Source organism: Myiozetetes cayanensis, unplaced genomic scaffold, assembly GCF_022539395.1.
Source record: "Myiozetetes cayanensis isolate MyiCay16 unplaced genomic scaffold, myiCay2020 scf5-8, whole genome shotgun sequence".
NCBI classification, from domain to species: domain Eukaryota; kingdom Metazoa; phylum Chordata; class Aves; order Passeriformes; family Tyrannidae; genus Myiozetetes; species Myiozetetes cayanensis.
Window position 1 is genome coordinate 49,761,375 of NW_026087742.1, and position 22,284 is coordinate 49,783,658.

General features: G+C 40.2%; 1 protein-coding gene across 3 annotated transcripts in view; it reads right to left on the reverse strand.

The window, feature by feature from the left end:
* Window positions 1–21,803, reverse strand: part of DCLK1 (doublecortin like kinase 1) — a 241,751-nt gene extending 219,948 nt beyond the window's left edge. For all 3 annotated transcript variants that reach the window (XM_050332448.1, XM_050332449.1, XM_050332451.1), the window contains exons 1-3: window positions 21,469–21,803; window positions 18,017–18,405; window positions 6,649–6,995 (exon numbers count right to left, since the gene is read on the reverse strand). In XM_050332448.1, the coding sequence (XP_050188405.1) occupies window positions 6,649–6,995; window positions 18,017–18,392 (723 nt within the window). In that variant the 5' untranslated portion in view covers window positions 18,393–18,405; window positions 21,469–21,803. The remainder of the gene's footprint in view (window positions 1–6,648; window positions 6,996–18,016; window positions 18,406–21,468) is intronic.
* Between the last annotated feature and the right edge of the window lie 481 nt (window positions 21,804–22,284).

Genomic DNA, 22,284 nt, shown 5'->3' on the forward strand with positions numbered 1-22,284 from the left:
TGAGTAACAATTAAAATTGTTAGTCAATGTCACAACATGACATCAAAACAGCCTATCCAGAGACACAAGACCTTAAGGACCTATTAGAGCTTTCCTCTTACACCAGGATAATATCAATTGGCAGCAAATTGTCTACCCTAGCACAAACAATTTTGAGCTAGATTTTATGCTTTACTTAACATAGCCTTATTTGTAACAGAAGTCCAATTTTCTCAACAGTAATTGCAAGAATCTTCCAAGACCCCCAGAGCCCATCATGACTTGCTGAGACAGGCAATTTTCAGTTACTGATTTTTTTGTTTTATTTTTCAGACTATCGTTTTCAAGAAGGGGCCTTTTCCTCAATATTGAGAAAAAAAAATCCTCATCTTTTTAATCCTTCCACAAAATCAGTTTCAAAACACCAAAGCCAGAAATGATAGATCTTCCAGAGAAAGAAAAAAAAAGTTTTTGATTAAATATACTGCAGGTAGGAAGGAGGGAAAGTGAGGTGCATTACAAGCTGGAGTGTGCTCTTCGGGTTTTCTTTTTAGTGTCTCTCATAGCTGCATAACAGGATGGTCTGTCAGCATCACTCAGACAGGGCCCTAAAATTCATATTTAGAGTAAGCAGAACAGGTATTTTCTGAGGAGTATGGCCATCTAGCATTCACATTAGAAATCCTTTAGGAAGGAATGGCTTGTGCAGTGTAAGCACAATGGGTTTCAGGTCTCCAGATGGTAGTGTAATATTAGAGTACCACCTCAAAAGCTGTTGCTTCCCTGTTAAAATGCTCGAGTGAGTAGCAGAAGCCATTTTACTTAATGTTTTCTTGCAATTAATCAGTATCTGCACAGCTACATCTCACAGAGAATTCACCATGGTTCTCTGGTCAATCAACATCACCCCTGTGTGCCTTTGGCTGGCAGGGAGCTCCAAAGCTTTCCACAAAAGAAAGATAAGTTACTGAGCTGAGAGAGATACAGAAAATGCACTCAACTTAATTTTTCCTATTTTGAAAAATGTGGACAATAAGTGTTATTTTGAGTGGATTGAACCTACAACTGAAGAACAAATAAAACGAACATGCACGACCAGTCATCCTTAAAATTAAATACACCTTCTATATTAAGAGTGGAATTGATTACAAACACTGATGTGAATCAAAATTCACAGCACACATAAAAGGAGTCTGCACATAAATTTTATTTTACTTAACATTTATTTTGTCTAGATTTTTGTACAATATACACTACCCAAATGCTGAGTAGAGAATGTAATTCTGTGACATCCTTTATGTACCTTTATGTAGGTATTTCTGTACCAAGGATAATCCAGGTCCAGAGAAAGACATTTTAGATCTTTAATACATCCTACAAAAGGGTAGATTTGATCAAGAATTTACTGTAGAATACAGATGTTATTATCGAATGTTTTCATTTGCTAAGAACAAAACAATAAAAAACATACCCACAGTTTAGGTGTGCATGCAAACAGTTGCTTTTGTTTTAAGAGAGTATTTCTTACAACAGTAGCATTACTTTTTAAAAACTAAGATATTGGGTGTCTTCAAAAAGAGTCCACAAGAGAGGTAGTTTGTTTGCATCACAGCATACCCAGTTTAGAGAGGGTTTTCACTAAAAAACAAAAGCATATTACAATATTACACTCGATGTAGAAGCTTCAAGCTTTCCAGCATTGTGATGTTCCCTTTCCTTTCAGCTACAATTTTAATAGCTATTTTAATGGCTTAAAGAAAGATTATCAAAGGACATCTTATGCTTCACATATTTACACATACAAAGGTATATGTCTTTAAATAACTGTGGCTGTATTTCATATCTATAAAGGTAAATTTATTTGAAATAAAATATTTATTTAAAAAAAAAAAAACCAAAAACCCAAATCAGGTAGTGACTTTTATTCTGGTATCTCTGCCACTGACCATTTATCTGTCTGGAGTCAAATTGACAGCATAATGCATAAGCTGAAAAATCGTTTGCATGATTGCATCTTGTTAAGACAAGCAAACCACCTGTTCAAATAAGTAGGTCCTATTATAAACCAGATGTTTGTTCTGCCAAAAGGAAATGGAGGACCTAGAAGGTAATAAACCATTGCTCTCCAACCTTTAGTCTTTGTCTAAACATGCAAATTACAAATACCCCACACAAATACACACATCACAGCACTTCTAAAAATGGCACTGTTTTACAGTTTTGCTGTAAAGTTTGACCTCCATTAGTTTTCTCCCATTTTAGTCATTGGTGTTGTTCCAGAAGTGCACCAGAACACCAAGCTTGCAACAAAGCAACTGGGCTCTATCTCCACATGCAGCTTGTATCCTCGATGTTTGCACTATGTGTCCACACACTGCATTTTACAAAACCATATTTTAACACACATCAAACTAAAAATGCCACCTTCTGTAAAGGAAAGGTTAGAAATCAAACTGCAACAGTGCAGTTACAGTAAAGCAAGGCACATTTTAGCCATGAGAAAGTGCTTCTTCTCCGCACAAGTATGTGATAATATTAACGATCAACACTGACAATATCTTTCCATGTACTTACACGATCTTTTAATCTAAAAAAATTGAATATGCTTATAGTAAGAGCACGCCTTCATTATCTGTATTCCTACAGGCAGCCATTAAACCTACTCATTCTATTTTTATTTTCCCTACATGGCAAAGTTGGCACAGAAAACACTTACAAGATCTCCCCTTGGAAAGCTTTTGATTTTGGCCTGAGCTCATAAGACTGTTAAACACTTCTGAGAGTCCCACCATCTTCAAATCCATCAGCATGTTACAAGGAAATGATTCTCTCTTTCTCTAGAGTACATACAGCATCAGTACCTTGTACCAGTAGAAACATAAATATATCCATAAAAATACACAAACTATTCTAGACACCTTATGAAACCTATCCAGCTCCGAGAAATCATTAATAATTGAACTGCAAAAGTATCATAAATGCACGCCATTGATGTGCTTTACTATCAGACTACGGTTGCATATTATGCCCCTTCTAGCACAAATTAATTTATACTCTGAATTTTGAGAAACCTTGAAGTCAAAATACAGATTCTGATGTGTTATAAGGAAGTGCAAATAAACCTGTTTGTCGTAAGGAGAAACATATTTTAACAAAACTAAATTACATGTATGAAATCCAAAGTAAATAACCACCCAATGCTAGAAAATATCAAATTTTAGTCCCTGAACTGCCACTGACCCAATGAGACAAGATTGGTTAAATTTGTTGAGGTTTGTTTTTTTGAGGGTTGTTTTCTTGGGGGTTTTTTGCAGGTTCAGTTTGTTCTTTTTCTTGTTTTGATTTTCCCCTTCCCCTCTCCTTTCTTCTGCTATTCCAGCTTTAAAAAAGTGAAATGGCTACTAGAACACATCTACTTAATCAAGCCCCTGGAGCTCTAAGGAACACTCACAAAGCATCATATGAACCCAAAAATACTGAATTTTCCAAAAGCAAGAAGGAACTTTTGGGATGGGGAATCAACCTTCTGTCATAGGAGAGCTTTTCTCTTAGCAATTATAACTTTCCTCAGGTTCTGGTTGTCTAAGCACTACCTCTCTCCTCAAGACAAGCTCTTTACATTGTTTTCAAATTTTATAGACCATCATTTAAATTCCTTTTAATTGAACATAGCATTCATTAACATCTTTTAGAGATACAAATCAAAACATTACAACTAACAAGGCTATTGTAGGAAGAGCATTTAAGCTCAGTTTCTCAATGTGTAGTGTCAGTATGGGACAACTGCCTAACCTGGGTGCCCAGTTAAGACTGACTCCCACTACTTTCTTTTATTAGCAAGAGGCATCTAATGACGGTATCTAACGACAGTATACAAACCACATTGCCCACCCACACTAACAGTACAGGGGACTCATGTCAATTTTTGCCATGGCCGGGCAAGCCCAGTGTTGGCCTCATAAAATAACTCACAAGAGACAACTGTACAGAATATCCCTTCTTCAAGTTATATTCCCAAAGAATAATCCCAGGAGAGCTTTATTCTCTTATCCTTACAGTAAATTACTTTTCTCAACTCAGAGATTTAAGATTTCATTGCTTTTTAAGTTAGCCATGAAAGATTTAATCACAGATTTGTTAGATTTAGCCACGGAACATAGGCTTTTCCAGAACCTTCAAAGCTCCAGCAGGAGTCACAGTAGAAGTTCCAACTACAAATACTACTGAAAAACTTCTGTATTTAGCATGGATTTCCTCCCAGTAATAATTCACAGCTTGGGTTTACCAATAAAGAAATCCATCACTGTGTCCCCAACGCCATCTGGGAGATCGGGCTTTTGGCAGAGAAAAATGGAGCAGCAATTGCCTAGCAGCACAGGAAATCAATGACTTCCCCACGCAGGGTTGAGCAACAGGCTACTCTCGTTGAGCACAGAATCATTCATTTCCCTTTCTGCCAGCAAAGCTGCTTTGTACACGCCACGCACAAAGTCTCCATTACACCTGCAGCACACACCCCCCTTCCCCTAAACATTACCAGTAGGGTTGGACACATCAAGCTACACAACTGTGCATGTATATGCAAAAAGGGAAGGGGTGTGGAGACAACAGTCTATTGGGACACCTTCTAGAGACACTGGTTTCAGGCTATGGGGTACATAACAAACGTCCCAGTACACCACTGATTTAAGTTCATCTCAAAGCCCATGAGTTGACAAAGGATTCAACTGAACTATGCCAACATCAGGGCCAAAAAAACTTGGTCTTCACCTTCCCCCAGTAGTAGGATAGCACTATATACTTCCAGGAATTAGAGCTCTAAAACAGTAGTAAAAGTATTTTTCTGTTGTTTTAATCAAAAACATTAAAGGAGAGTTTGAAATATAAAAAGATATAAGTGAGCACATTATCCCGGAGACAACAGGCCACACTGACACCTTTCCAGGCTGCACTTCATAGCTAAGCCACAGGTGTATTTACATATACAATATAAAACAGATATGCATCCCTTTTTTATTGAGAGGGTTTGCAGGAACCTGAGTAGTTATTCAAGATCTTCTGTCAGTGTCATAGCAGAGACCACTACTGATCTTTGAAGCTCTAAAAACTCAACTCCTTTCACAGATTTACTAGCCTTAGTGCTCCCTGGAGCATGAGGCAAGGTAAGAAAGGATAGGAGTTGTAATTTTCCACCAACACACACCTGATCTTTGCTGCAGACAAAAAGAATTCCATATTCACATTTTGTTCCAGGTCAAATTTCCCAACAAAGTCACAGTAATGGGATCATTACAGGCATGTATGCAGTCATAGAGAACTGTACTACTGTCTGTAACTAGTGTCAGAGGTTACTGATACAAAACAGCAGACAGAAGTGACTTCTGGTCAAGCCATACTTGGCCTCAATTTGAACCAGTGCTCCAAATAAGCAGATTGTCCATTAAACAGCCCTCTCTGAGATCAGAGGGTACTGCTGTAGCTGTTTCCAGAGCTGTGCCTGCACATTAGCCCCAGTAACTGCAGACATGTTAGGACATCATCAGATCTAGCTGAGAATTTGCTTGTATCAAGCATGTTTGGCAGCATTTTGCCATAGCTACACTGTTTGCTGCATGTCTGTGAATCACTGAACCTAGAATCTGTAAAACACAACTATATTACAGAAGAAATACCACAGTCTCTAGCAGGTTCTGGCTTCTCAGGGAGACCGTTCATCTTTCTACTCACATTTTACACCTCTCTAATTTCTTCAGTTTAATCAGTTAAATCTGTAAATGCAAATATCTGCTTTATTTCTCTAGAGTCACCATTGCTCTAAATCAATTCAGGTCATGCTGAAATTAGCCTTGTCCTTCACCAGGTTAACAGCTTCTCCAGTTTTGCTATAATTAATACATGTACGTAGACAAATTGCAAATAAAGTGAAAGACAAAAAAGAAGTAGGATTACTTTTTAATATTCTTTTCATGTCCCTCAATCCCCAAGTTCAATCAGAAGCCTCTTAAGAATCTCACTGTACTGCAATTTAACATCAGCAAAAAAGAGACATTGCTAGAAAGTATTTAATAGAAGAAATAACATGTAACATACATGAGATTCTTCAATGAATGTGAGCATCACACGTAACCCTACCTGTTTTCCTGCAAAAGGGAAAAAAAGCTCACCCATTTTCTAAGCTTGACCCTTATTCATTGTCCATTCTAGATGCAATAAGATTCATCATTTAGTCACCCTGGACAGCAACAGGCCTGCATTTATCACAGTGGAATGTGTCCTCACTGTTTGTTCCTACAGCTTATGGAAAGCCAAGTACAATGACTCATAAAACTGCTGCAAGAAAAAGCTGAAACAAGTTAACAGAATGAGCTTCTTTAAAATGACATCCTTCATCCCACATTTCCGACAGGCAGAGCCAAAACCACATCACACTTTCAACTGACAAATTTAGAACTATTATTTGTCATGAATGGCAAGACCTTCACTGAGGCCAAGTAATTCATGATTCATGATATTCCTGAACTGCTCACAGGTCTTAAGTACACTATAAGCAGTAGAAGATCTGATTGTATGTTCTAGAGAAAAGGGTTTTTTCTATTAATGTACAAATCTTTTCTTTTTGGAAAATTATATTTTCTTCACGGTGACAATGGTCATCATGAAAATTCTTACCTGTTTTCCATCTAGCGTGTATAAGCGTTTAACCACCCCTGAATCCAGCTTGATGGCATCGGTTATATCAGTAAGAACCTGTTCAAATGAATGTGCTGTCTTCTTGTTGAGCAGAATTCGGACTGCCTTCCGCGGCTTCACTCCACTCCTGATGATAGTGACCAGTTTAGGTCTAATGAAATCCTTATTCTCTTTTGTATCTGGAGCACCTCCTTTAGCAGTGGCAAGAGATGGCACTGAACGAGAAGTAGAAGTTGTCTTAACATTCACTGACCAGTTTGGGTTTACATTCTTTGTGTACTCCAGTTTCTTGAAGGGTTCTATGGAACCACATACATAACTTTCTCCTGTGGAAAAAAAAGTGAAAGACCAGGAGGTCAGACTAGAGAGGAAGGGAAAAAAGAAGAAAGCAGAAAAATACAAAATCAAATCCTTCTCAAATTATTAAACACTATTCTTATCGCTCTTGATCTACAGCATATAGAGTATTGATCTCTTCCCTTCTCAGATGCTATGGACTATAAAATATATTTTTAAGATCACTCTTCAGCTAACCATTCAAGAAATGCTGTCATGAAAATCCTTGAAAGCAGCAGTTTTCTTTTCAGGAAATACCATTTGCAGTGGGGATCACTGCTGTCAGTAAACAGTGTTCATGTTTCCTCAGCTACCCAGTATCACAGTACTCCCCCAGCCTTCATGCTTGAATGGCCCACCCCTAACAAAAGAGCAGGCCCCAAACACTTCAGAGGAAATAACATGAAACATTAGGAAAAATTATAGACCCAGAAAAAGGTGGATGAAAGTGTTATGGGAGATTTGTTAACATTTGATTATTATTTAAAGCTTTAAGCAGCAGAAACTTGGGATATGTATAGGTAAGAAATATCACTATGTTATTTTACTGACTCAACATGTAATACTGGAGGAAAGGAAGGCAAAGAGTAGCAACTACACACTTCTCATCACAACAAATTTACCATACTTAAAAGAAAAATAGTGGATATTCGTTCATATTTCTACTGAAACATTGTCTACAATAAAATGTTTTCACAAATACCACACCCACACAATTTCTGGGGAACTAGGAGACAGCTAGGAAACACCAGCACATTCCAGAAAACACCTGAATCCCGTTCAGCTGAAGGCTGCTATGAAAAGGGCACCTGCTTGGGTGCTCCCAACCTTTCCCTTGAGCTTGACTGTGTGTCTGCACTGCCAGTAGCACTGGGTGAGTTGGATCAGTTGAGTGATCTGATTGAACATAACAAAGACAATACTAATTTTGCCAAAGGCTGATCCAGTTCATTCTCTGGCTGGAAAAAACAAATACAAAAACAAAAAAAAACCCACCAGCAAAAAACAAACAAACAAACAAACAAAAACTACAAAAATACTAGATTCAGCAAGACCATACCTGCTGTCAGCCTGCAGTTACACTCCATTACAAATAATGCCAAATCCTACCCTGAACAACACCACAAAGACATCTCAGATGTTTTATTTCTTCTGGGTTCAGTAGTCCAGTGTATGCTAACAGCACTATGAGATACTGGATCTAAATGTCACTGAATTATTGATATGAGTTGGAACCAACTCACTATGAGTGTGTGTGCACGTGGGGAAGGACTGGGTCTAGTCTGCAGGTGCATGGAAAGACCTGCACATAAGGCCTGCTGAGGGCACATGGCAGTTTATGGCTTAAAATCTGGAGTGTAACAAGCAGACAGGCCTTCATGTTACTAGTTTAGCCCAAGGTAATAAAATAAGACCAGAACAAAACTCAGTGATGCACTTCCTATGCCAAAAAGCACATAAGAACCAAAGATTTTCACAGAATCACAGAGTATGACAAGTTAGAAGGGACCCAGGAGGATCACTGAGTCCAACTCCTGGCCTTGCACAGGACCATCCCCCAAGAGTCACACCATGTGCCTGAGAGTATCGTCCAAACACTTCTTGAACTCAGACAGGTTTGGTGCAGTGAGCACTTCCCTGGGGAGCGTGTTCCAGTGCCCAACCACCCTCTGGGTGAAGAAGCTTTTTCTAGCATCCAACCTAAACCTCCCCTGAAACAGCTTCAGGCCATTTCCTCAGATCCTGTCACTGGTCAACACAGAGAAGAGATCAGTGCCTGCCCCTCCTCTTCCCCTCAGGAGGAAGTTGTAGACTGAAATGAGGTTTCCCCTCAGTCTCCTCTTCTTCAGCCTGAACAGACCAAGTGACCTCAGCCGCTCCTCATACAGTTTCCCCTTCATCATCTTCGTTGCCCTCCTTTGGACACTCCTTCATAGCTTAAGATCTTTCTTCTATCATGGTGCCCAAATCTGCACACAATATTCAAGGTGAGGCTGCCCCAGTGCAGAGCAGAGCAGGACAATCCCCTCCCTTGACTGGCTGGTGATGTTTTGCCTGATGCCTCTCAGGACATGGTTGGCCCTCCTGGCTGCCAGGGCCCTGCTGACTCATATTCGACTTGATCCATTGATCAAGACTCCCAAGTTCCTCTCCATGGCACTGCTTTCCAGTATCTCATTCCCCAGTCTGTATGTACATATGGGGTTGTCCCATCCCAGGTGCACGCTCCTCCCCGTGTTGAACTTCACATGGTTGGTGATCTCCCAGTCCTCTAATTTGTCAAGGTCTCTCTGCAGGGCCTCCCTGCCCTCAAGGTAGTCAACAGCTCCTCCCAGTTTTGTGTCATCTGTAAACTTGCTTAGTGTCCCTTCTGGTCCTGTGTCCAAGTCATTTATGAAGATGTTGAAAAGCACAGGGTCTAAGATGGAGCCCTGTGGAACCCCACTAGTGACAGCTCACCAGTCTGAAGTTACCCCATTCACTATTAGCCTCTTTGCTCGACCTGTGATCCAATTGCTCACCCACCACATGATGTGTTTATCCAGCTGTGGGCTGAATGATTTATCCAGAAGGATCCTGTGAGAGTCAGTATTGCAAGCTTCACTGAAATCCAAAAAGATTACATGACCTGGCTTCCGTTGATCAATTATTCCTAGTAATCCCTATCCTAATGAAAGAGGATTCACAGTTCAATTATTAAAAGTATTTAGAATTTTCTTCTGAGAATAGATTTTAATGTTTCAAGGCACCCAACCCAATCCCACAAATATTACAGCACACAACAAATAATGCAGGCAGATGCAGAGTCACAATAGTTAGAAATGGAGGCAGGGAACACTGGGACTTAAGGCTTGGATGCAAGAGAGATTCAAGTTTGTTGGCACTGTGCTCAAAAGGTGACACAATAACACATTGTATAGTGATTATCAAAAAGGCAGTAGAAAAAGTCCAAAAGAACAAAGAAACCAAAACAACATGTGAAGACGGATCACTGAGCAGAAAAAATACAGGCAATGACAGCAAGATCAAAAAGAATCATAAAATGATTTTTTGTTTTCATTTTTTTAAAAAAAAAAGGCATTATTTTAAAGCAGAACAAAATACAGAGTGGAAGACAAAGTAAGGCACTCCAGTGCTTACTGCTCATGGTGTAAATCAAGTTAGTCTTTGCTTTATAGTAAACTTTAAAATGTTAAGAAAGAATCTAAGACGGAATGTTTATAGAACCTTAGAAGAGATAAAGATAAGCCCTTCCTTTTAGCCACTGTATTTATACACAAGATAGATAGATAGATAGTAACATCAGAACAGAAAGGCTTAGCTACAGTAATAAGTGATCAAACATTGTATATTCTGTTTTATCTATGTCCCTGTCCAATAGTTCTAGTACTAGCTACTCAATTACTGCAAGGTCAGAATGTACCCATAACACCACATCCATAAAATTAGCAAGTTTTAGGAAACATTAATAGTATTCTGTAGGGGGAAAAAAAAGAAATCCTATGATTAAGACTACCCTCAAAACAATAAATACCTGCCTATAAAATACTTTGCAAAAGTGTCTTTTATGAATTTTTAAACAAAACTTGTCTCCACTTGTGCTTGTTGTAAGACATGAAAATCCACCAGAAACCTCTTATTTTATTTTTGAGGGTGTTTACATGTTCAGTCCTATAAGAGAAATTGTTTAGTTTAGTTGAATGAAGTTATTTATTTAAAAACAAGTCTTCATACTAAAACTGACTTCTCAAAGGGTAGGTGCATAAATAAATGGCCATGCACAGTGTACTCAGAAGATCTACTATAGTTTATTAAGAACTCATTTGGTTCCTCTTCTTGGAAGGGCAGCATTCCACATTACTTTTAATATCAGCTATATTTAAAGGTCAGCTGGATTCCTTGTAGCATTTAATGGCACATCAGCTCTCCATTATGAAACTAGTTTTGTGTACATGATCATAAAAAAAAGGATCAACAGAATTGAACATCAGCATTTTTGCCCTTTCTTCATTTCCAACAGTACTACATTACATCAATAAAAAATTTACACAAAGATATTATTTTCCCTTCAAGAGGCTCATATTTAGCTACAGAACATCTTGGAGGCAGAGCATCCAAGGCCTTCTAAGATGAAGGTAAGGTAAACAGAAATACAGACACTTCTCCCATAACGCTGTTACTTAAGACTGTTTCAGATGTTAGCCAGGGACTACAGTTCTCATGCATGCCATGCTGGTCCTAAGGGTCAGGCCTGTAAGAATAAAAACCTATGGTGTTTCTATGCAGGAGGAATCTCAGAGAAAAGGACAAAAGGCTGTCACCTAGATTTTTGTCCCCTCTTCTGTTTCACTAGTACCTTCAGGAGAGAAGACTGCAAAGAAGTTTCACAAGGGGCATGACTTACAAGTCCAATAAATCCATCTTCTAATTTAGTTATTGCTTCCTCATCATCAGTTTTGACTTACTGCAAGGAAGAAAGTAACAATCTCCAGACAGCAGATTCCTAACAGAACACACTGAAGAAGGATTCTTTGCAGATACTGCATCAAGCAAAAGGCAGAGAAAATACAGCCCACTTAAAGTGTCTATTTGTCTGCAGTTCCCTAAGAGAGGGGAGCAAGTCTTTCACAGTGCAGTCAGCTGTCACTAATGAAATTTTGACTCTTGATTATAGCCATTAGAAAAAGAAAAGGGGAACGTGCAGCTGTTTTAGGAGATCTGACATCTAGGGGAAAAAAGTGCTTACTAGATCTTGGAAGGTTTCCCTTTGCTGATAGCCTCTTAAAAGCAATAGTGCAAATGAAACACACAACCACTTGAACCCTCCAAAAAAGATGCACAGCACTAGAGACACGAAACACTGAAGAATAGTTCTTACAGGTCATGACAGAATGTCAAGACATGCTTCATTTATTAGATATAAAATTTTTAAAAATATTTTCTTGTACAAAGTGGTTGCTAAGGAGACATTAAATCACTGTGTGTAAGTACTGGAGTGTTTCTGATTCAAGTGTTTCCCTCTGGTATATTTGTATTAGCAGTTAGTTTATTTTCTTCAGCTTGTTGATATTCTCCCTACAAGGATGATCAAGGTACTGTCTCTTAAAAGTGATTGTATTGCTTTTCTGTGCTTAACGTGATTTGGCCTAAAATGGCTTCATGGGGAAGCCAGTTGATCTTAGGTGAAAACCCAACAAAAGAGAAACTGTTGGAATCATACAAGAGGAGAGGGAACAACCAACCCACTCTTTGTGGAGGCTTCAGAACCTGACAATTTATCGAAAATAGCATTGATTCCTTGGAGCAGAGTACACAGCAGGAAAGTGAAGTTAATCTACAGGCCCATCCTAGATGGAGGAAATGCAATCCTTGCACACTTGGGTAGTGAGGATGTTCAGCAGTGATTTATTGGGGTCTGTTTCCCCAGTGGATAGAGCAAGCAATATCTTAAGAGAACAGGGAAGGGACTAGCATCCCCAGCATTGCATGCCTAGGCACACCTGCCTTTCTTCACTTCTACCATTTGGTTTTGTACATACAAAAGGTAGAATTTCAATCTCTCAGGAGAAAGGACAAAGAATTCCAACTATCCCTCACCACACAGAACAGATTGCAAAAGGAAGATGACCTGAATCAAATAAGTTACTGATGCTTTGTAGTTCCCAAATGTGTTAGTAATAGAACAATAACCCACTTTAACTATATTGATGCTGCCTTGTCTTTCTGAAAAAATGTAATAGTGCAAAAGAGATGGAGCACAGGAAATACAAGAAATAAATCTAACCTGAGGATATTCACGTAGCAATCAGATGCACCAGAAACTTTAAATCAGATCTCCTGTGACATTTTAAAGGACTTCTTTTGCACAATATATTTTTTTCAGCTCAGACTGAAAATTCTTTTTCCCTCATCAAGAGCCAAGTAAAAAAATAAAGACATATTTTGCTCTCAAATTTCTGCTCCAAGCAAGACAGGCATTGTACAAAAAACAAACAAACAAACAAAAAAAAAAAAAAAAAAAAAAAAAAACAAAAAACTGGAAAGCACCTAGAATAAGAAACCCCATGGTCTTCCAAGAATTTGTTAGAGAAGACACAATGTGAATCAACTAGCTAACGGATGAACAAAATAATCAAATAAACAGTGCCAGAATAACCCTCTACTATTTTATGCAACAGGATTATTCAGCTGTTTGTTTATTAAACAATATAAGGATTGCAGGCATTTCTGTCTCAGAATCCAGTCCAAGTTTCACTGACTTTGATAGCCCTGGATCAAGTCCATGGTAAATATCCAGTGTAAATTTAATCCTTTGTTTAATAAAATAAACAAATGTCCACGTAGATTCAGCTCTACAAACATTTAAACAGATACTTCACTATTATTATTTTGATAGCACATTGCATATGCATATGAATCTTTCCAGCCCATCAATTCCCAGCTGCTGAGGTGGGCTTGACTTAGAAGAAAGAGCATTAGCTCCAGAGAGCATGAGAGACCACATCAATCAATTTCTACAGTCTGGTCTGGCTGGGCTTCTCACCAACAACACTGAAGCAGTTGGTACGTGCAAGAAGGTAGCAGAAGCAGCAGCTAGGACAGGGAAAAGCTGAGATTAAAGGAATGAGGTGACAATAGGAGCAGCAAGACCCACACACAAAAAAAAGACAGGAACTCTGTTGCAGCCCACCACTTTAGCAAGGAGACACTGCCCTTTGAACCCTCCACTGGTAGGCAGGTTCTCTGCTGCTCCGAACACAAACTGCCTGCTTCCATCACGAGAGCCTTCCCACAGTCCTCATGTGACCCATCATCTCCTCTGCCCTGCAGCAAGGTTCACATCTCCCAAGAGTTATTAGCTAGTTACAGCTCTCACTGGATTTTAAAGCTGATATATTCAGACTGTTTATTCAGTGAGGATTTCAGCTCCAAGACAATCCCTGAGAGATATTTTTCTTTTTCAGATTATTCCTTAAAACCGTTTTTGCCATATTTGTGCCACAAAACATGCACACACAGATACAAGTTTTTAGAATCATTTGGGAGTGCACCCGATATTGACACGTGACAACATTGTTTCCCAGTACGCTCTCAGCCTTCGGTTTGGGGTTTTTGGTTTGTCCTTGACTGCCAGTTCTCTGCTGCAGGGTTCAGCTTTGTGGTAGGTATTGTAGAAACCAAAACCAATCGATTCTGGTTCATAACCAAGACTTTATTACAATATTACCAATGAGGTAATATTATAATAAAAAATAGCGAGAAAGGGATGCAGTTCTGGCTATGGATTGATTCTGTGGTCTTTGTTCCACAAAGCAGCACTCCAGGAGTAAAAACTGTAAATACTCTGTTTCAGAGCTATCATGCTCACTCCTATCTATTACTGTTCTTGTTAGTTACATTGTTCATTGGTAGTCCTGGCAGTAAGACCTATGAGTCCACTTCCATCTTCAGCTTTAAAGATACATTTTTGGACAAGCAAAAGGCCTTTAGTCCTTTCCTGAGACTTTCTTTACAGATAGAAAATTTAGCTTTTAAGAGCAACTTTATTGTTTCCACATGCTTTGACTGCATGTCATACCTAGGGAATAAAGTCAGGTCACATGTGGAAACCATTCTTTAAAGGTAAGAGGGTCCTAACATCAGGTCTGACAAAAAGAAGGTAACCTGAATCCATTGCATTATTTCCTTTATCTAGGGTGACAGGAGAAGGGAAGTTAGAGAGAATGTGAAACTTTTTACAACTGCACATAACCTTTGTTAACAAATTCCCAGAAATCTCACATGCCCTAAGTCTAAAAAAAAAAAAAAAAAAAAATTAAAAGAAAATCAACCAATCCACAAAACCCCCACAACCAGGGAAGTAATTCATTTCAAATAAAGAGAAAATGTGTCCATACAGCTCAAAATAACCTACAGTAACAGTGTACAGCCATGCCAGCTCTGAATTGTATGCAGAATGAAACTAAATATAACTGAAGCAAAAGAGCTCCTTTACAATCTTTTTCCTTTGGGACTATCTTTCATACAGTTCTATGTATTTAGCTCTGGGATGAAAGACAGTGGCTGTTGTCTCATTTCCCCCAGGAGCTAGTTGCTTCTCTGTCTTCGTGTACCGCATGGGAAGGTAAGAATATAGTAACTTCCTTACAGGCATAAAGACAAAAAACCAACACCAAATCGAGGCTCTAGACATTTGCCTTTAAATGCAATCACTAAAATCAATGCTCCTCCAATCACATAAATTCACAACAGTCTCATTAAATTACTTAATTAATTCATACAGTAAGGGAATAGTCTCTCCATGAAGAAAGCAATGCTTCATATTTCAATAGTTGGAGCACAAATGTCATTTGGCAAGAGGCAAAAATCAAGTGATTTTCCAGCTATTTAAACACAAAGCACAGCTTCAAGCTAATTAATTCTGTACCAGACTAGCCAAACTAACAAATTTGTATAGTAAAGAGTGGAAGGGCTTACACAAAAACCATCACTGAGGTAATAACATATGAACTTATAGTGCACTGTGAAACTCTACAAGTGAAACTACAAAATAAGCTACCTGCAGTTTTATACAAATAATGAGAAGTACCTTTTCAGATGGAATGATAATGTAGCTCTCTAATTGCACACCAAGACTGACTTCTGTAAATCCCATGGTGTTAATGGCACAAGAAAATAAGACTGTCCAACTTGAACTATACCAGGAAGGGAAGATGTGTTCATTGAGGAGGTAAGGAATAAAGTCCCACAGGACTAAAAGAAATACCAAAGCCCTTCTTTAAAATCAACAGGCTCTTCCACTGTCACTCTTTTTGACTGACTAATTTATAACTCGTATTATTCTTCTCTAGGATGCCAAAATAAACCAATCTTACAGGTTGCTGAATTTATTTCTGCATTCAATTCTTTCTTTTCAAAAGCTCTCTCTCACTGGCTGCAAAAAGACTGTGCAAATCATTGCTAACATCAATTAAACTTGCTTCTAGATGAGCATACCAATCAAATAAGAAAATGCACAAACACTGCTTTTAAACAGATGTTGATTAATATTGGTCTTTCCTCCCAGAAATTGATTTTCTCCACCAATTAAATACTGTCCTGACAAATACAGTTTTAAACTCTTCCCTCAAATTCATAATATTACTCTCAAGACCAGTTTCCTTTCCATTTCACTAAATGTCTGGTCCTAACCCCTAATCCCCTTACTTGTACGGATAATCCCACACCTTCAAATTTCCTTTTTGGAGCATCTTTATGTTGTCTCCTACTTTCCTTTTCACACAAGGAAGATTGCCAAGAATACCTGGTTCTCAAAACTTCTCCTTAAAAAGTTTTCCTCTGCTATGACACAAAAAGGAGACAACTCAACAGTGGCTGAACACCTGCTATGCAAAGATGGGTTCCTTTTTCAGGAACCTTATTTGGCATTCCCTCTTCTTCTCTCCCCACATTAGCCTTCTTCTGATTACAGATGGCTCTCATTACATCTTGATACTGCAAGTTCTCTCTCCTGGTGCTAAAAATTAAAATCACAAAGAAATTACAATCTCTGCTACAACTCTAACTTGGCTGTCCAGTGGCTACATATTCATCCTTTACAGGTTTGCCCATGGTACACTAGAGCCAGGGGTAGAATGGAAGCAACAGTGAAAGAATTGTTCCACTTTTTTTATTTTCTTTGAACGTAGTCAAGCACCTGCATTTAAACTTTACAGATAAGAAACAACCTCATTTATGGCCATGTGATATTATGAAAGTTAGTGCTTTCATATCTTGTACATTCTGATGTTTTATACTAGAAACCTACTGCAAGCCAGAAGCACTTTATGTTGCAAAAGCTACTTTAGCTACTTTTAAAACTTGTGAAAAGTATTATTAACTTTCTAAGCCTAATATTTAAATTGACTAATGCTGCCAGTTTCTTTTGCCAATAAAACCCTCACAGAAGGAGTGATGAGTTCATTGTTAGTGGGCAAATTAACGACTGGCATGTCTGACGTTTGACTGTCACGAAGAACCACAGAATCACAGAATATGCCGAGTTTTAAGGGATCCCAGTAATACTTTATACTGCAGGTACATGAGACTTGTTAACAAATAATGCAATGATCTCCACAACTACCTGAAAGGAGGTTGTTGCAAGGTGGGTGTTGATCCCCTTCTCCCAAGTTAATAAGCAGTAAGACAAGAGGAAATGGCCTCAAGTTGTGCCAGGGAATGATGAGATTGGATATTAGGAAAACTTTCTTCACAGAAAGCATTGGAAGAGTATGCCCAGGAAAGTGGTTGAGCCACTATCCCTGTTGGTATTTAAGACACACAGACATGGCTCTTAGGGATATGGTTTAGTGATGGATTTGGCAGTGCTGGGTTAGCAGTTCAACTCAATTATCTTAAAGGTCTTTTTCAACCTTAACAATTCTATGACTGGGTAAGAGGAAAAGGGAAATGCTACAGGGGAGAAAAGTCTGAAATCTAACCCAGCTGAGCAATGGTTACAATATTATTCTTTTAACAGGTTGCCAACATTTATGCCCCTCCATGAGAGGCTAGTATTTTACCTAAGGTGTATTTACCAGTAGGGAAGAGTTGGAGCTCTTCACAAGGTACAGAGAGACTTAAAAAAATATATAAAAATCCATCAGAGCTGAAATTCACATAGGTTTCATTAGCACCACAGACCTTGTGAAGTTTAACAGACTAAACTCGCATTGGCATTTGGACTTTCATGTTTAAAAAAAGAAGGAACAGACACAATCTGTTGCATCTAGGACTACCAACACTAGGTTAAGAGAAAGGAAAAGGTCAGACACATTCAACAAGAGGGAAATAAGTAGCGAGGCAATAATATTTCATGGCATAATTTAAGATACTCACAATTCTACTCAGACCATTGAAGATCCCTCATTTGTCAATAAGAACAATATCATTACCTATTTTTGAAAGACTTAACAGATTAAACAAACACTGACTCAAACTTAACTTTACACCTCCAAATCTTACTGCTGACCTTCTACTAGCTGGTCCAAGGAGGTAATCTTCTTGGAGCCATCAATTGTGTAGATTGTTCTCACTCCTTGGGGCAGATTCACATTGTCGGACAGAGTTCGGGTCAGATCAGCCAGGAGAGCTTCAAAGGATCTAAACCGGTCAGGGGAGATGGCATATACAATCCCTTTGAAATACCGGTCTCCATTACGATAGAAACGAACTTTCTTGGCTTTTTTCTCAGAACTCAGGGTCTGTAGAGTACGGGTTCGGTAAAAGCTGCAGTGGGCACTGTGAGTAGGGCTGGGTAAACCATTTACCCGGGACCCTCTGCCATATCTCTGCGCTTTATCACGCTCATCAAAATGCTCCAGCTCCATATCTCTCCCAAGGGACATCTTGAAGTTCAACCTAAGGGATGCACAGAAGAAGAGAAAAAGCTTAAGAAACTCAGACATTTCAAGGGAGCTCACTTTGAGACTTCATGTTCTATACATTAGAGAGGACTACTTTCTAGGTTGAGAAGGATGTTTGAATAAAACCATGCTACATTCACATGGGCATTTCACGCATAAGTCTCTTGGCATGCCATAAAAGTAAGATTATAAGTTAGACTTCTGTACACCATAGAAACATGACTCATCAAACCAAACTGCTAGTGATATGTAAACATTAGAAATGTTTGTTCAAATTCACTAACTCTGAAAATGAGGTGACAAAGTTGAGCTACTGGAAAAAAGGAACAAACGCATCAACTTTCTACTTTTTCTCATGTTATATTCAGGTGCTATTTGAGTCTAGTCTACCTTCTAGACAGCTTGCCCCCACTGAACTGTTTGCTCCAACTGCTATCTCAAGAGGTGTTGTTTCAGATGGGCAGCCAGTCGCCAACAAATAAGCAATTAAAAACTTTTCAGAGGAATACATCTGGCAGGTTGGAAATGAGAATAAGGACTATCACTTAGTGGGAAAATCCCACTGTTAAGTCCCTGCATATTCCAACCATTGGTTTCCTTACAGCCTAAGCTTTGTAATAAATTACTTCAGTTGTCCTTGTACAAATGCTTTACACACTCTAAACCAACAGAAGGGCTCAACTGGCATGAAATGAAAGAAAAATTATATTGGGGTATACAGGAAACTAGTATTTTTCAATGAGCAAGCTCCTTTAGTGCTCTGTTAAGACTTGCAAGATGTATTATTGATATCCTAAGTCTAATGTTCAAATTGATTAAGGCTGATATCTTTTTTTGCCATTACCAAAGGAGTGATAAAATCGGTGTGATTGGACAGACTAGCAATTGGTGTTTCCCATGCTTGACAGTGAGAAAAACCCATCAGCCCTGACCAAAATGATCCCAGTTGTTCACTACAGTTCACACAAATAGAAGTTCACATGTTCTGAAATGAAACCAAAGGGGGAAATACTTCTGTTCCTTTTTACAGCCAACACAAGATTAAATTCTACAAAGAGCATGTTAATCTTCACAAATAGAAGTAAAAAAATAAAATACCTTTAAAAAAAATTATCAAAAAATCATTAGGTTCAAAACACATTTATTTTAATTTAGGAGCCACCTAGATCTGCAGAACAGCAAAGCACAATAAGTTTATTTATAGCACAGATACACAGACCTAATTTAAAAGTGGTCGCTCTCATTGATTTCCAATAAAAAGGAAAAAAATGGCAAGCACTAGCTTTGTTTCAACCACTCATAATTATGTGACCATTAAGAAAAAAACTGTATTCAGACCAGCTGTAAAACAGTGGGAGGAAATACAGAAAAATCTGCAGTTGCTCTTTGGCTTACAGAAGTTTGTATTAAACCAGTGATTATACAACTGGACCCTGATGCTGCAAAGCTGTAGTGGATGCACTCAGCAACTTCTCAGAGCAGCTCATGTGCTTGACTAGCACAAGCACCTAAAGCTAACCACTGCAAACGCAGGGCCTTGGTGGAAATTATTTACCCTGCTTCGGTTACAGCCACAACTTACTTTGTTACATTGGCACAGGATCGTATATTTATGTGTATATGAAGGATTTATACTTGTAAATACTGTAAAGGTACCTAACATATACATTATGCAGTATATGTTTGTGTTTTCTTATATATATATGAAAAAAGACTAATCTATGTTTTTCCCATACACCCCTCTTCATTGAAATGAACAAGAATGTTTGCTGTGGCATTTCTTTGATGTTTCTTTATATGTTAAACACAAAATATAGCTTCGTGGCCACAGTTTACGATCAAGATTATACCACCTCTGTTTCCATGTTCAAAAAATTATGCCAATTGTTTTAATTCATGTCCAATTACAATGCAAACCCGTTATTCAGATTTAAACCATCCCATAATGCACAATTCAGAAACTGTATTTCAAAAGCAATGATGCCTGTGCCAAGAAAAATGGATTTTTCCTTGGTCTGCTGCTTCCTTTGCTCAAACCATCTCAAACACATACACACACACAAAACCAAAAAAAAAAAAAAAGAAGTTTAGACGAAGATATATACTTTCTTAAGAGCCTTTCAGCTTTAGCAATTTTGAATGAGAGAAGGAAGAAATGCGAGTCACTGCCCTTTCTTCCACACGCTTATGCTTTAATCAATAATGCCTGTAATTCCCAATTTCCCCTTTTAAAATAGAAATAGGGCTCCCCTTTAACACCACAGTCCTGCTATTTACAGAAAAGCATGTTCAAATCACAAGGTCAGAGCAGACAAAGAAATCCTAAACAATTTGATCTGATCAGATGTTTCCGTTTGTCTGTGTATAAATATATGATACGGAAAAATGAACGGACACACCCCTGGAAAACCACCATGCCCAACACTTCACACCCTAACATCTGTTAAAGAATTATTTATAATACAGGTGTGAGCATTTCCACGAAACAACCACACATGCCGATTAAAAAAAAATACATCACGCAGCGATGTGACTGGGACCCAGTGCAGATCATACAGATACCAAGCAGCAGGACGACTACTAGTCACTGGGGGGAGGGGGGAACCGGGAAACGTGGATAAATGCGGCAGCGGGTTCACGAAAAAATAAAACGGGGCTTATAATGCTGGGGTAAGGGAAACGTGTTTGAAATACCCCCATCCCGCTGGAGGTGGCACCAAGCACTAAAGCCCCGCCGCGGGCTGTGCGCGCCGTGACCCGCACGGTGACCGAGCCGGGGGCGCACGGGGGAGCACCGCGCCCGCTCCCCGGGCTGCCGGGGCCATCCAGGGGCCATCCGGCCGGGATGCCGCAGGGAAGGGAGGCGGCGGCGGGTCCCCGCGGCCCCGCACACGCACCGGCACACGCGTGTCGGCTGAGGCCGCCGCCCCACACAATGGGCACAGGTGCACACACCGCACTGCCCCGCACCGCCGGCGACCGCGCCCCGCCGGCCCCGCACGCCACAGCCCCCGCAAAGGAGAGAGAGGGCAAGGACGGCCCCGGCCCCGGCGCTTACCTGTTCTCCGCAGCCTGGCGGGCACCTCCTCGCTCAGACCTGCCGGCGGGGCGCGGAGGGAAGGCGGCGGCTCGGAATGGGAAGCGGCCAAGGAGCGGAGGCTCCCCCCTCCCCCCCTCGACCACCCGGCTGCAGGCGCAGTAGTTGCCGCAGAAAGCGGCTCCGCTGCCTTTGTTACGCCTCCCCTGGCTGTAGCGCGCTGCTGGGGAGCCCGGGCTGCAGCTGCTTCGCTTTTCTTCTGCTGCTGCCGGTTGCAGTGATTTGCATTAGCCCGGCCCTCATTGAAATGCGGCTCTTCACACCAGCCTCTCCCAGGCGCTCTCCAGAGGGCGGCGCCGCCGCCGCTGTCTCACCCTCTCTGTCTCCCTCCCGTTGCGGGCCAGCTCTTCCATAGGAGCTGGAGCCGCTCCGGGCATCGCGCCCTCTCCGCGGAGCGCGGGTGCCAGGGCAGCCCTACCGGGACCAGCAGGCTCTCCCGGGGGAGAATTTCTGGCCGCACCGCGGGTCGTCGCCCGCCCGGCGCCTCCCTCCGCCCCGGGGAGTCCCGGCCAGGAAGACGTGCCCGATCGGGAGATGCCTGTGCCCAAGATAGGGCCGTGCCTGGCGGGGGGCAGCTGGCCCGGCGTCCAAAAGGCGCCTTCAGAAATGATTTTACCAATTGTGTGAGTTGGCATTTCCATGAGGCTCTCCTGGTCGCCAAGGACTGAAAGCCTGCCCAGTCCCCAAAGCCCCATGACAGGGTTTGGGTGCTGAAGGTGGGACTGATGTGGAATTTAGGTATGAAAACCAGTGAAGCCACGCTAATTCACACCACTT